This window comes from Hippopotamus amphibius, chromosome 1, assembly GCF_030028045.1.
Source record: "Hippopotamus amphibius kiboko isolate mHipAmp2 chromosome 1, mHipAmp2.hap2, whole genome shotgun sequence".
NCBI lineage: Eukaryota > Metazoa > Chordata > Mammalia > Artiodactyla > Hippopotamidae > Hippopotamus > Hippopotamus amphibius.
This window is the reverse complement of record NC_080186.1, coordinates 117,073,022-117,083,991: the sequence shown is the minus strand read 5'-3', so window position 1 is coordinate 117,083,991 and position 10,970 is coordinate 117,073,022. Positions and strand designations below refer to the sequence as shown.

General features: G+C 56.2%; 1 protein-coding gene across 1 annotated transcript; it reads left to right on the top strand.

The window, feature by feature from the left end:
- The first annotated feature begins 404 nt into the window (after positions 1-404).
- On the top strand, positions 405-10,039 carry CRTC2 (CREB regulated transcription coactivator 2). The gene is made up of 14 exons (XM_057725091.1): positions 405-669; positions 3,420-3,521; positions 3,595-3,711; positions 4,297-4,358; positions 4,982-5,050; positions 5,220-5,323; positions 5,424-5,453; positions 5,624-5,688; positions 5,790-5,839; positions 5,970-6,214; positions 6,564-6,970; positions 8,289-8,558; positions 9,070-9,256; positions 9,387-10,039. The coding sequence occupies exons 1-14, from the start codon at positions 517-519 to the stop codon at positions 9,605-9,607; spliced, it is 2,082 nt and encodes a 693-aa protein (XP_057581074.1). The 5' UTR covers positions 405-516; the 3' UTR covers positions 9,608-10,039.
- Positions 10,040-10,970: the final 931 nt, after the last annotated feature.

Below are 10,970 nucleotides of genomic sequence, written 5' to 3'. Positions count from 1 at the left end.
AGAGCTGTTTTAACATCCCTGGTCTCACTTTTTATTCAGGCCCCTCTAGTCCCCTTCCCTGAAGATGACCAAATTTTTCCTCTTGTCGCTTCCTGCTTCCCTCCCTGTCTCCACCCCTTCCCTTCCCTCCCCTTTGCCTTTCCTCTCATTTATCCCTCGCCCCTCCGCATTTGTAGGCTCGGGATCAATACAGAACTACTTTTCCCAGTTTGCCCCGCGCAGGGAGGAGCCGAGAGGGAGGAGCAAAGTCCCCGGTTCCCGTAGTCAACAGGGCTGCTGGGAAATGGTGTCCGTTTCCTCTCCCCTATTGCGTGACCGGGGTTGTGAAGGAGTCACGTAAACAAACTACAATTCCCGGCTGTCCCCGCGCGCAACAGGTCAGGGCTAGGCTGGGGCCGGGTTCGCGGTGCTCGCTGAGGCGGCGGCGGCGGCTACGGCTGGGAGAGCCGGGCCGGGGCCCGCGGCGGAGGCCGTGGCTTGTATTGGGAGGCTGGCGGGGAGGGACTGGGGAGGAAGATGGCGACATCGGGGGCGAACGGGCCTGGCTCGGCCACGGCCTCAGCTTCCAATCCGCGCAAGTTTAGTGAGAAGATCGCGCTGCAGAAGCAGCGCCAGGCCGAGGAGACGGCGGCCTTCGAGGAGGTGATGATGGACATCGGCTCCACCCGGGTGAGGGGCCGCGCCGTGGAGCGGGAGCGGAGCAGAGCAGTTCTCGAGCGGGGAGCCGAGAGGCGGGGCGGGGGCGGGAGCCGCAGCGAAAGAGGCGGAACGCGGCAGGGGCAGCGGGCGCCGCCGTCTGGGAGGCACGGGTGGAGGGCCGGGGGAGGGCAGGAAGACGGACTTTGCGGGAGGAGGTCGAAACTCCAGAGAGATTGGGGGGTTTGGGAACGACTGGGAACCGAGTAAGTGAGGCAGGCGTGGACTGAGAGAGGAGATGGTCCCCGAAGCCCGGCGGAGGTAGGAGGTGGGTGGTCCTTGTGCATCTCTGATTGAGTTCCCTCAGGGACTCTACTGAAGCATCTTCTATGTGGGGTTATGTGGTGGGGGGATGACTTCTCTAATGTGATGATCTCCTCTTATCTGGTCCCTCTGCCCTGCTGTGTTACTCTCGGCCCTTAGTAGCTCCGGGAAAGGGCCCCTTGAGTGGTTTGAACGGCAGCGCTGGGTATAGTGGGGCAGGAAGTCCCCTCCTGCGTCCCGTCCCTTTGCTTCCTTTTTCAAATACTTCTTGTGGTTTCCTGACGTGAATGAAGGTGAGGTCCATTGCTCACACACTGGTGCTTGGTATCTTGCCCTGGCCGCCTTGGAGGAGAGATAGGGCTTTGGATCTTGAAAGAGGGTAACCAGTTGGCCATAGGTTACGTGGAACCTGATGGTTTGCTGAACTTTTTAGGGAGATGACTGTTTTGTGGGTCAGTTATGGGGTGCCTTGGAGTGTCTTCTATGTGTAGGGAGTATTCATAACTGGGAAGTTCCAGAAAGAAGGCATCCTGGCACAGTTGCTTCTAAAGCCCCCCTGATCTTGGTTTCTTGCTTCCCAGGGCTGGATGTCAGAGAGAGTGAGGGGTGGGAGTTTGCCCAGCTGGTGTGCAGTCCTAATTTAGGGACACATTATTCTCAAAACAGCAGGTGAAGATATTGCAGTGATCCCTCATGGCAGGGAGCTAGAAGGAATTTAAGGGGTGATGGATGGCTGAACATAAATACCACGTTTCAAAGTTCTTTATGCTGGTCTGCTTTCTTTCTGCCTTTGATTGAATTTGTCTATGACTGTGACTCCAGTTGTATTTTTGTGTGTGTCTCCCTTGACTCTGTTAGTCTTTTTTGTGTTTTTTACTCTTTTGAGTCTCTAGAGACCATATGTCCTAGTTTTTGGGAGTCAGAACAAAGTTAGGTGGGAAAGCAAATCGTGTGTGTGCACATAACCCTCTCTAACTGCCACGAGGATCGTGACCTAACTGTTGACTGCTCCCCTTTAGGAGCTTTTGTTCAAGGTGGGGGCAGAGGCAAGAAGGTGGGTGAGAGGCTGACCTCCAGCTGACAGCTTGCGGCCATGCCCTCTGAACTGTGACTCCAGCGGAGGAATGGTGGGGTCTTGGGGCTTGTATGTACAAACAAAAGCTCAAAAACTGGGCCTTCTTTCTTTGTGGTGCCTTGATCTGTCAAAAGGTCCCCTCCACTCACCTTGCCCCTGTCGGGTAGAGTATCTTCTGCACATGAAAAATCTAGTGGGCATACATGGCCAGGGTCTGGGAACCCAAGAGTCTAAAGCCAGGGATTAGAGACCTGGGGCTCAGCCTGTTATCTGGCCAGCTGGGAGGTCTCATTTGAGGCAGATATGACCTTTGGGGCCTATACTGCTGGAGGCTAGGGTTATCATATATATTAGTAGCAGCCTTGAAGTGGCCCAAAGGTCAGCATAGTGCCCACTAAACCCACTGGGCTGACCTCTTGTAACAGAGAGTCAATTCTGATGTTGGCCTATGCACAACAGTGTGACCCCTGGAAGCTCTTAGAATTAACCACTCATCAGCTGCCCTTGGTCTCCTTGTTTGGCTGGTGGCGGTAGCTGAGCCTCAGAAGTAGGTGCTCACCTCTCAGAGGGACATGAGATCTTTAGGCAGACTACAACCATGCAGGCTGAGGGCTGTGGTGTCTTACTCCAGGGCCAGACATATCTGCTCAAAGTGAGGATGAGGCCAAGGAGATGGCTCTGGGCCAGGCTGGAGTGGGCTACTGCTTCTTCCACCCCCATTCTCCAGGCTCCCCTGCAAATTCAGGGTCTTTAGGACTAGGTAAAAGAATGCTTCTTGGTTTTGGCACTGTTTTTCCAGGTAGAAGAACCACCATTCCTTAGTTGTTCTAGTTGGGGAAGTACAGGCTCTGTGGAGCCTTCCTGAGGCTGGGCAAATGGCAGAGCCCAGAGGCTTGTGCCTACCCTTCAGGGTGGGAAGGAAAGAGGCTGGCAGTCATGGCTCTGTGGCATCCACCTGTGGCCCTTCCCTTGTCTTCTAATTAGTCCTGGACTCATCTGGAAGGGAAAGCAGAGATGCCTAATAGGCACCCTTCCCCAGGAGTTAACCCATGTAACCAGCCTGGGGGCTCCTGGCAACCCCTCAGGGACTCTGTTTAGACTGATGCCAACTGGGACGGGCCCTGAGCAGAGTGTCAGGCTCTACCCGGCAGGGTGATGCCAGGCATTAGTGATAGCATTGATGGGGGCAGCCTGCAGAAGAGATAGGGCAGATTGTTTGCACCAGGTCTCAGTGGACCTTCCCCCCACTACTGGCTTTTCTTCTGGCAGATCTCTTAAAAGCAGCAGCAGTAGTAGCATGTCCTGGAGACAGGGATGACAGGGCGGCCGCAGGAATAGTGCTCAGGACCCTCCCTGACATTCCCATGTGTCCTACATGTCTCAGTTACAGGCCCAAAAACTGCGACTGGCATACACAAGGAGCTCCCATTATGGTGGCTCTCTGCCCAACGTGAACCAGATTGGCTGTGGCCTGGCTGAGTTCCAGGTGAGTGGACACCAGCTGGGGGAGCGCAGGCTCAGGCAGCTTCCTCTGTTGACTCGCCTGTCTCTTTTGGCAGAGCCCCCTCCACTCCCCTTTGGATTCATCTCGGAGCACTCGGCACCATGGGCTGGTGGAACGGGTGCAGCGAGATCCCCGAAGAATGGTGTCCCCACTTCGCCGCTACCCCCGCCACATATCCTTCACTGAGGGGCTGCAGAGTCTGGAGGGTGGTGGGGTGGCGTTCTTCAGGAGCTCCTGGTGGGAAACGGGGCTTGAAGTGTTGTCCAGTTCTGTCCTGCGGGAGCTCTCCTTTACCTAACCCCCCTGAAAAGTGACATTTGGCCCATGTGTCAGCACTGGCTCCTGTGACAGGGAGCTGCCGCTCCTGAGACTGTGTCCTCCATCTCTGGCTGGCACTGGCCGTCCTTCCTTCAGCTTGCTCTTGGCCGCTGGAGGCAGGGCTCTCTGATATCTCTCATGCTACGGGGGTTTTGCTCCCCTCCTGCTCACATTTCTGTTCTTAGCTTTCGATCGCAGAGACCTCCGCAGACCTGTCTCCCCCAAGCCCTGCCTAGATATTCGCCTGTATTTTTCCCACTTCTCTAGGCCTGATGCCCTTTTTCTCTTCCACTCTTTGCCCCTGCTGTTGCCCCTTGTCGAGGAGGAGAAAGGTGTTTGTTTCCTGCAACAACTCATCTGCTGCCTCCAGTATTTTTCTCGCATCTGGTCTCTCCCATCCATCCCCTCCTCACTTTTTCCCTTAACTGGCGCTCTTCACATTGACAGCTCTCCCTATAGTCCTGCCTACTTATCTCCTCCCCCGGAGTCCAGCTGGCGGAGGTCAGTGTCCAGGGCAGGCAGGATCTCCTGCCTACTCTCTGACGTGTCTCTGGCGGGAGCTGGGGTTGGGTCTGGGCCTGCTGGGCCTGGCTTTCAGCAGTACCTCCTCCCGTAATGGCAGGGCTGGGAGAGGTGGGGGTAGGTGGAGTAGGTGGGTCAGAGTCCAGTCTTGGCCATGTTGACACGGGTGGCCAAGCCTCCCATTCCAGCCAGACAGGACCAGTGGTAGCTGGGGTGTGTGTGAGGGGGGAGGGGAGAATGGCAGGTGGCAGGTGAAAATGGCTGCCTCCTGTCAAGAGTGGGTGCCAGGTGTAGTGTTCTGGCACTCAGATTTCTGAACCCTTCCCCTGTGCCACTCGTCCCTAATACTCATGCCCAGCACAGTTCCTGGGCTCCCAGATTCCTATCCCGCTTGTCCTGGCAGAGAGGAGTTGAGGATTTCCAGATCTCCTAGGTTGTTTGGGGAAAAGGGTCACGGATCACAGATGTCAGAAGAACCAGAAAGAGAGAGGCATGATCCTGGGTGCCCAGCCCTCTTGGCTGCCCCAGACTTTCCAGCCCCCATGCCTGCCTTCTGGTCCCCTGCTGGCCTTCTTCCTCATGACTTTGTTTTTCCATGCCAGGACAATGCCCTGGGGCAATTTCCCTGCAGAGAAGGGGCAGTTGTTTCGACTACCATCTGCACTTAACAGGTGATGGCCCTTGCCTTCTTTAGGCCACATCTCTTCTTATCTGTAGTTTCTGGGGCCCTGCTCCCTCACCCCATCTGTCCCAGCCCAGCTAGTGTTTTCCCCTACTGAGCAGGGTGTGAGGACAAGGAAGACTGTCACGGGTGCCAGCTCATCTCCGTTCCCCCCACAGGACAAGCTCTGACTCTGCTCTTCACACAAGCGTGATGAACCCCAGCCCTCAGGACACTTATCCAGGCCCTGCACCCCCCAGCGTCCTGCCCAGCCGCCGAGGAGGTAAGCGGCCATGTCCCAAGGTAGGGAGTAGCCGTGGAGCTTTTGTGTGAAGCAGGTAGGCAAGTGGGCATGGCAGCCAACTCCACCATGTCCTTTGCAGGTTTTGTGGATGGCGAAATGGACTCCAAAGGTATGTGTTTGTCACCACATTCGGTATGTGGGGGTACTGAACGCCAGAGAATCTCTGGGCTGTGTTGGGGGCTTTGTTCAGGGCCAGGGAGTGGGATCTCTTCCGCCTGCATCTGTTTCCTGTCCTGCCTTCTTCTTCAACCCTCTCATCAGTGGTCTTTCTCTTTCCAGTCCCTGCTATTGAGGAGAACTTGCTCGATGACAAGCATTTGCTGAAACCATGGGATGCTAAGAAGGTAGGCATGGCACACGGTCCCTCTTCTTTCCAGGGGGCAGGTCTTCACGGTCCTGCACTGAGCGCTGTCCTCACTCGCCTCCTTCTTCCTTCTCTCTTCAGCTGTCCTCATCCTCCTCCCGACCTCGGTCCTGTGAAGTCCCTGGAATTAAGTAAGTACCCCTGTGAGGTCAGCTGAGGGGGTGGGGGAGGGAAGTAAAGGGAAAGGTGGGAGGCTGATCTCTGCTCTTCCCCGACCACTGTCCCCCGCCCCCATTTACATCTTTTCCTCTCCTTCCCCAGCATCTTTCCATCTCCTGACCAGCCTGCCACTGTGCCTGTCCTCCCACCTGCCATGAACACGGGAGGCTCCCTACCTGACCTCACCAACCTACACTTTCCCCCACCGCTGCCTACCCCCCTGGACCCAGAGGAGACAGCCTACCCCAGCCTGAGTGGGGGCAACAGTACCTCCAATTTGACCCACACCATGACCCACCTGGGCATCAGCGGGGGCCTGGGCCTGGGCCCAGGCTATGATGCACCAGGTGAGTGGCTGTCCTGGCCGTGTGTCCCTAGCTGGAGGGACGAAGGGGTGGGAGGCTTGAGCGCCTGGGATTCTCCTGTGACTGCCCACACCAGCCCTCCACCTGTCGACCCCAGGATTCCCTCACTGCAGTTTTCTACCAGTGAGAACTGGTAGGTGTGGCTTTTCCTAGAAAGAAGATGGAAAGCAGCCCCCAAGCGGGCAGTGCCAACCTGACTGGCAGGGACAGAGTAGGGAGGACATTGTGTTGCCACTTCCATAGTCTGGTCACTGCTATCCATTCTGGGCAGAAGGGGGCCCAGTTCCCATCAGTAATGTTGGCATCTCTGGTTTTTTGTCTGTGCCTACAGGACTTCATTCACCTCTCAGCCACCCATCCTTGCAGTCCTCCCTAAGCAATCCCAACCTCCAGGCTTCCCTGAGCAGTCCTCAGCCCCAGCTCCAGGGCTCCCACAGTCACCCCTCACTGCCTGCCTCCTCCTTGGCCCACCCTGCACTGCCCACCACCTCCTTGGGTCACCCCTCACTTAGTGCCCCGGCCCTCTCCTCCTCCTCTTCCTCGTCTTCTGCTCCATCTTCAGTGCTGGGTGCTCCCCCTTACCCAGCTTCTACCCCTGGGGCCTCCCCCCGCCACCGCCGTGTGCCCCTCAGTCCCCTGAGTTTGCCCGCGGGCCCAGCCGACGCCAGACGGTCCCAACAGCAACTGCCCAAACAGTTTTCGCCAACAATGTCACCCACCTTGTCTTCCATCACTCAGGTATGCGTGGCTGCCTTCCCTACATGTCTGTCTCCCTTCCCTTTCTTCTCCTGCCAAATTCTCTCCCTCCCACCCTGCTTTCTGCAAATACCTCTTCTCCTTAACTCCTGTACTCCTGGTGTCATCCACCCCTTTCCATTCCTCTGTCCTCTACCTGCCCCACTTTTATCCATCTTGTTTCCTCTTGGCTTAAGAATGCAAACCCTGGGATTAAGCTTTCTGATTTCAAATCCTGGCCCCACCTCTTACTAGCCGTCTCCTTGGACAGTTATTTCGCTTCTGTGAGCCTCAGCATCGTCATCTATAAAACCAGGACAGCAATGTAAGAATCAAAGGAAATCACATACGGGAGGCACGCGGCACCATGCCTAGCCCAGGTGCCCGCTTGACAAATGATAGCTTGTCCTTTCCCTTTTCTCTCTTTTTTGTTCCTATCCCTCTTTTCTTGTCTGTCTTTTTTTCTCCTGCTTCCATCCTGTCCCATCCCCTCTCCCAGCTCCCCTCCTTCTTTCATGGATTTCATGGAATCAGAGACTGTCAGATGATGGAGCCCTTCATTTTACAGATGAGGAGGCTGGGGCCCGGAGGGAAGGTGACTTTCCTAGGCTTACACAGCATGTTACGGAAGAGTTGGAACCAGAACTAAAAATTCTTGGTTTAGGGCTTTTCTCTCGATGTGACCATTCTTAGCTCTTCCCTTCTCCCCTTTTCTGTTCTCTCTGCTCCCCTGCTCCTTTCACCCCGATGCTCTTCTTTCCCTCTCCTCTGTCCTACTTTCCCTTCCTCCTCTGTTGTTGTTCTTCCCTGGAATGTGTGTTCTGTGTTCCATCTTTACGCAGGTCCCCTTTTCTGTAGGAAAGACTAAGGCCAGGCCAGCAAGGGCTCTGCTCTCTTGGAACCTGGAGTGAGCCTAACTAACTTCCCTCCTTCCCTCCTTTTTTCCCTCCTTCCTCTCCCAGTCCCTCTGGCCTCTTCAAGGCTTTAGAACAGCAGTTCTCAAGGTCACTGTTGTGTGATCAGTCACTTGTGAGGTGTGTCACAAGTAGTTGATTACTAATAGTAGTTAAAGTACCAAGGTTTAGAAGTAGTTGAGTCCTGGGGTGGATTCAAAATTATCCTTATGTTAACCTCAGTCAGTCACATTCATTCTGAAATGTGTTTTTGAGAGTGGCTGCACCCCAGCGATGCCCAGGGGGACGCTTTCGGGTTTGTGTTGAGGGTGGATGCAGCTTAAGAGGGTGGGAAGCCCTGACAAAGAGCTCCTCTTAGGGGCCACACTGAGGGGTAAGCTTCCCCCTTTTTCCTCACGTCTCTTCAGGGCGTCCCCCTGGACACCAGTAACCTGCCCAGTGACCAGCGGCTGCCTCCGTACCCGTACAGCCCTCCAAGTTTGGTTCTGCCCACCCAGCCATCCACCCCAAAGCCTCTGCAGCAGCCAGGGCTGCCCTCTCAGGCCTGCTCAGTGCAGCCCTCCGGTGGGCAGCCCCCGGGCAGGCAGCTGCACTATGGGACTCTCTATCCACCCAGCCCCAGTGGGCACGGGCAGCAGTCTTACCACCGGCTGATGAGTGACTTCAGCCTGGGGAACGTGAGTACCCGGGTCCCTAGCTCAGAAGCAGGGGAGGGGCTGGGAGTGGGCCGAAAGAGTCTGAGTGGTATCGAGGGGGCACTCGAATTGGGAGATCGAGGTGGGGGAGAGCCTTCTTCCCTCCCCTCAGGTAACATAGTACTGGCAACTTGGGGCTCCTCTCTTCCTGCATTTGACCCCGACTCCTGCCCCTCTTCCCCAGCTACCTCCGCGCAGCTTGCTCTTTGATGACTACCGCTTTGACCCGTTGTCTTCCTGGCACGCGCATGCTCTGTCCCAGTAGGTACGGTGCCCACACCTACTTTGGGCCCCGTGCTCACTTCTGTCGCTGTGCTTGTGGCCATCTCCCTCTATCCCTGCTATTTTTCCCCCGCAGTGGGGGTGGGAGGTGGGGGAGGGGGAGGTGTATGATTACTGGGCAAAGGGGATGTGTTAGCAGGGCTAGGCAGAGGCAGGCAGGAACACCCTGTTCCGAAGCCCACTTTCTCAAGGCCTGTCTGTGTGTCCATAGCTGGAGCAGTTCAGCATGCAGAACCCATCAACCAGCCTGGCGCTGGATCCCCCTGGCTTTTCTGAAGGGCCTGGATTTTTAGGGGGTGAGGGGCCAGTGAGTGGCCCCCAGGACCCCCATGCCCTCAACCACCAGAACTTAACCCACTGTTCCCGCCATGGCTCGGGGCCTAACATCATCCTCACGGGTAAGAGGTATGGGTGGTGCTTGGGGCTGGAAGGAGGGCGTGCTGCATTTGGTGGCGCAGCAGGAGACTGACAGGTCTTGGAAGATTTTGCAAGGCCTGGGGTCCTCACTCGTCTCTTCTGCCCACACAGGAGACCCCTCCCCAGGTTTCTCTAAAGAGATTGCAGCGGCTCTGGCTGGAATGCCTGGCTTTGAGGTGTCAGCAGCTGGGCTGGATCTGGGGCTGGGGCTGGAAGAGGATCTGCACATGGAGCCACTGGGCCTGGAGGGGCTCAACATGCTGAGCGACCCCGGTGCCCTGCTGCCTGACCCTGCTGTGGAGGACTCGTTCCGCAGTGACCGGTTACAGTGAGGGCACCTCATCGCCATCCCTCTTCTCAGCCCTGTCCCCTGTCACTGTCCCTTTCCTCCCTTCCCCCTGGCCAGTAGAGACTCCACTCTCTGCCCCCAGATCCTCTTTCTAACATGAACGAAGGATCCCAAGAATGCGAAAAGGCAAGGGGTTTGTCCAGGTGGCCCCTGAATTCTGCACAAGGGGTGGGCCTGGGGGAGACCAAGGGAGGGCCTAAAGCACTTGTAACTTTGAACCGTCTGTCTGGAGGTCAGAGCCTGTTGGAAAGCAGGGGGTAGAGGGGAGCCCCGGAGGCAGGGCTTGTCCGGATGCCTAGGGGTGGGCAGTGCCAGCCCCTCCTCACCACTCTTCCCCTTGCAATGGAGGAGAGAGCCAGAGTGGATATTATTTTTTATTAAATATATTATATGTTAATAAAAAAATCATATCAGACCTTTGGTGTGGTTGGCTAGTGTTTGGGATGCACCTGGGGATCGAGGGAGTTCTCGGGACATGGGCCCTTTCATCTGTTATGCTTTTTGCATCTTCTCAACACCATGTGGTTTTGTGCAGGAGCCCCCAAAGCCTCAGAATTTGTACTCAGCATTGGACATAGGGGTGCAGGCTGGGCGTAGGCCCCCGTGATAGTACATGCGCCTCTCATCTGTCCATGGCCTTGCTGCGGCATCAGGGGGCAGGGGCTCCGGCTGGCCAGACCAGTTACTGCTCTTCCTCAACCCTGAGGCCTGGCAGTGAGTCAGGAGGTGACTGCTGGCTGAGCTCTCAGCTCTGGATGTTTCTGGTAGAATGACTGCAGCTTTCCCTGGGGGTAGCTGGCCTCAGTGCTAAGGCCCTCAAGGAGAGATTTAAAAACTACTGATGCCAGGTAGGTCTCAGGTTGGCTCCCTCTTCTTTATGGCCCTTTAAGCCTAGAGGACCTGCAAGTTAGATGTGGTACTCGACCAGCCTCTGACCCCATGTTCCTAGGTCCCATTTCTGCCCCCTCACCCTCCCCACTCTTCTCCACTCATTCATTCAGATGCTCGAGTGCTAACATGTTCTGAAGAGGTTTCCTCCTCCTTGTTTGGGTTACTAGACCTCTGGCCATCTGAGCTTCTGCCCCTACTCTCTCCCCCACACAGCCCAGAAGAGTAGGGCCCCTCCTCCGTTACCCCCACCTCTGCCGCTCTCCCACACCCTACAGTCCTGGCCTCTCCTCTTCCTCTTTCCAGAACTTGTCATTTTCAGAAAAGAGAACTGAGAGCTTCTGGCTTAGGCTGGAAGGGAATGCAGCGTGCCCTAAATCTGGAAGTAGGGGCAGCCACCTGGGTCTCCGCAAGCTAGGCTTTCAGGGCCTACACCCAGGCAGGCAAGCCACGTCTGA

Bases quoted from the DNA above. Each gene is read 5' to 3' on its own strand.
- CRTC2 (XM_057725091.1), top strand. From the start codon at position 517: ATGGCGACATCGGGGGCGAACGGGCCTGGCTCGGCCACGGCCTCAGCT. The intron at 3,522-3,594 runs GTGAGTGGACAC...CTCTTTTGGCAG, and splicing joins GTGGCCTGGCTGAGTTCCAG to AGCCCCCTCCACTCCCCTTT. The intron at 6,215-6,563 runs GTGAGTGGCTGT...CTGTGCCTACAG, and splicing joins CCCAGGCTATGATGCACCAG to GACTTCATTCACCTCTCAGC.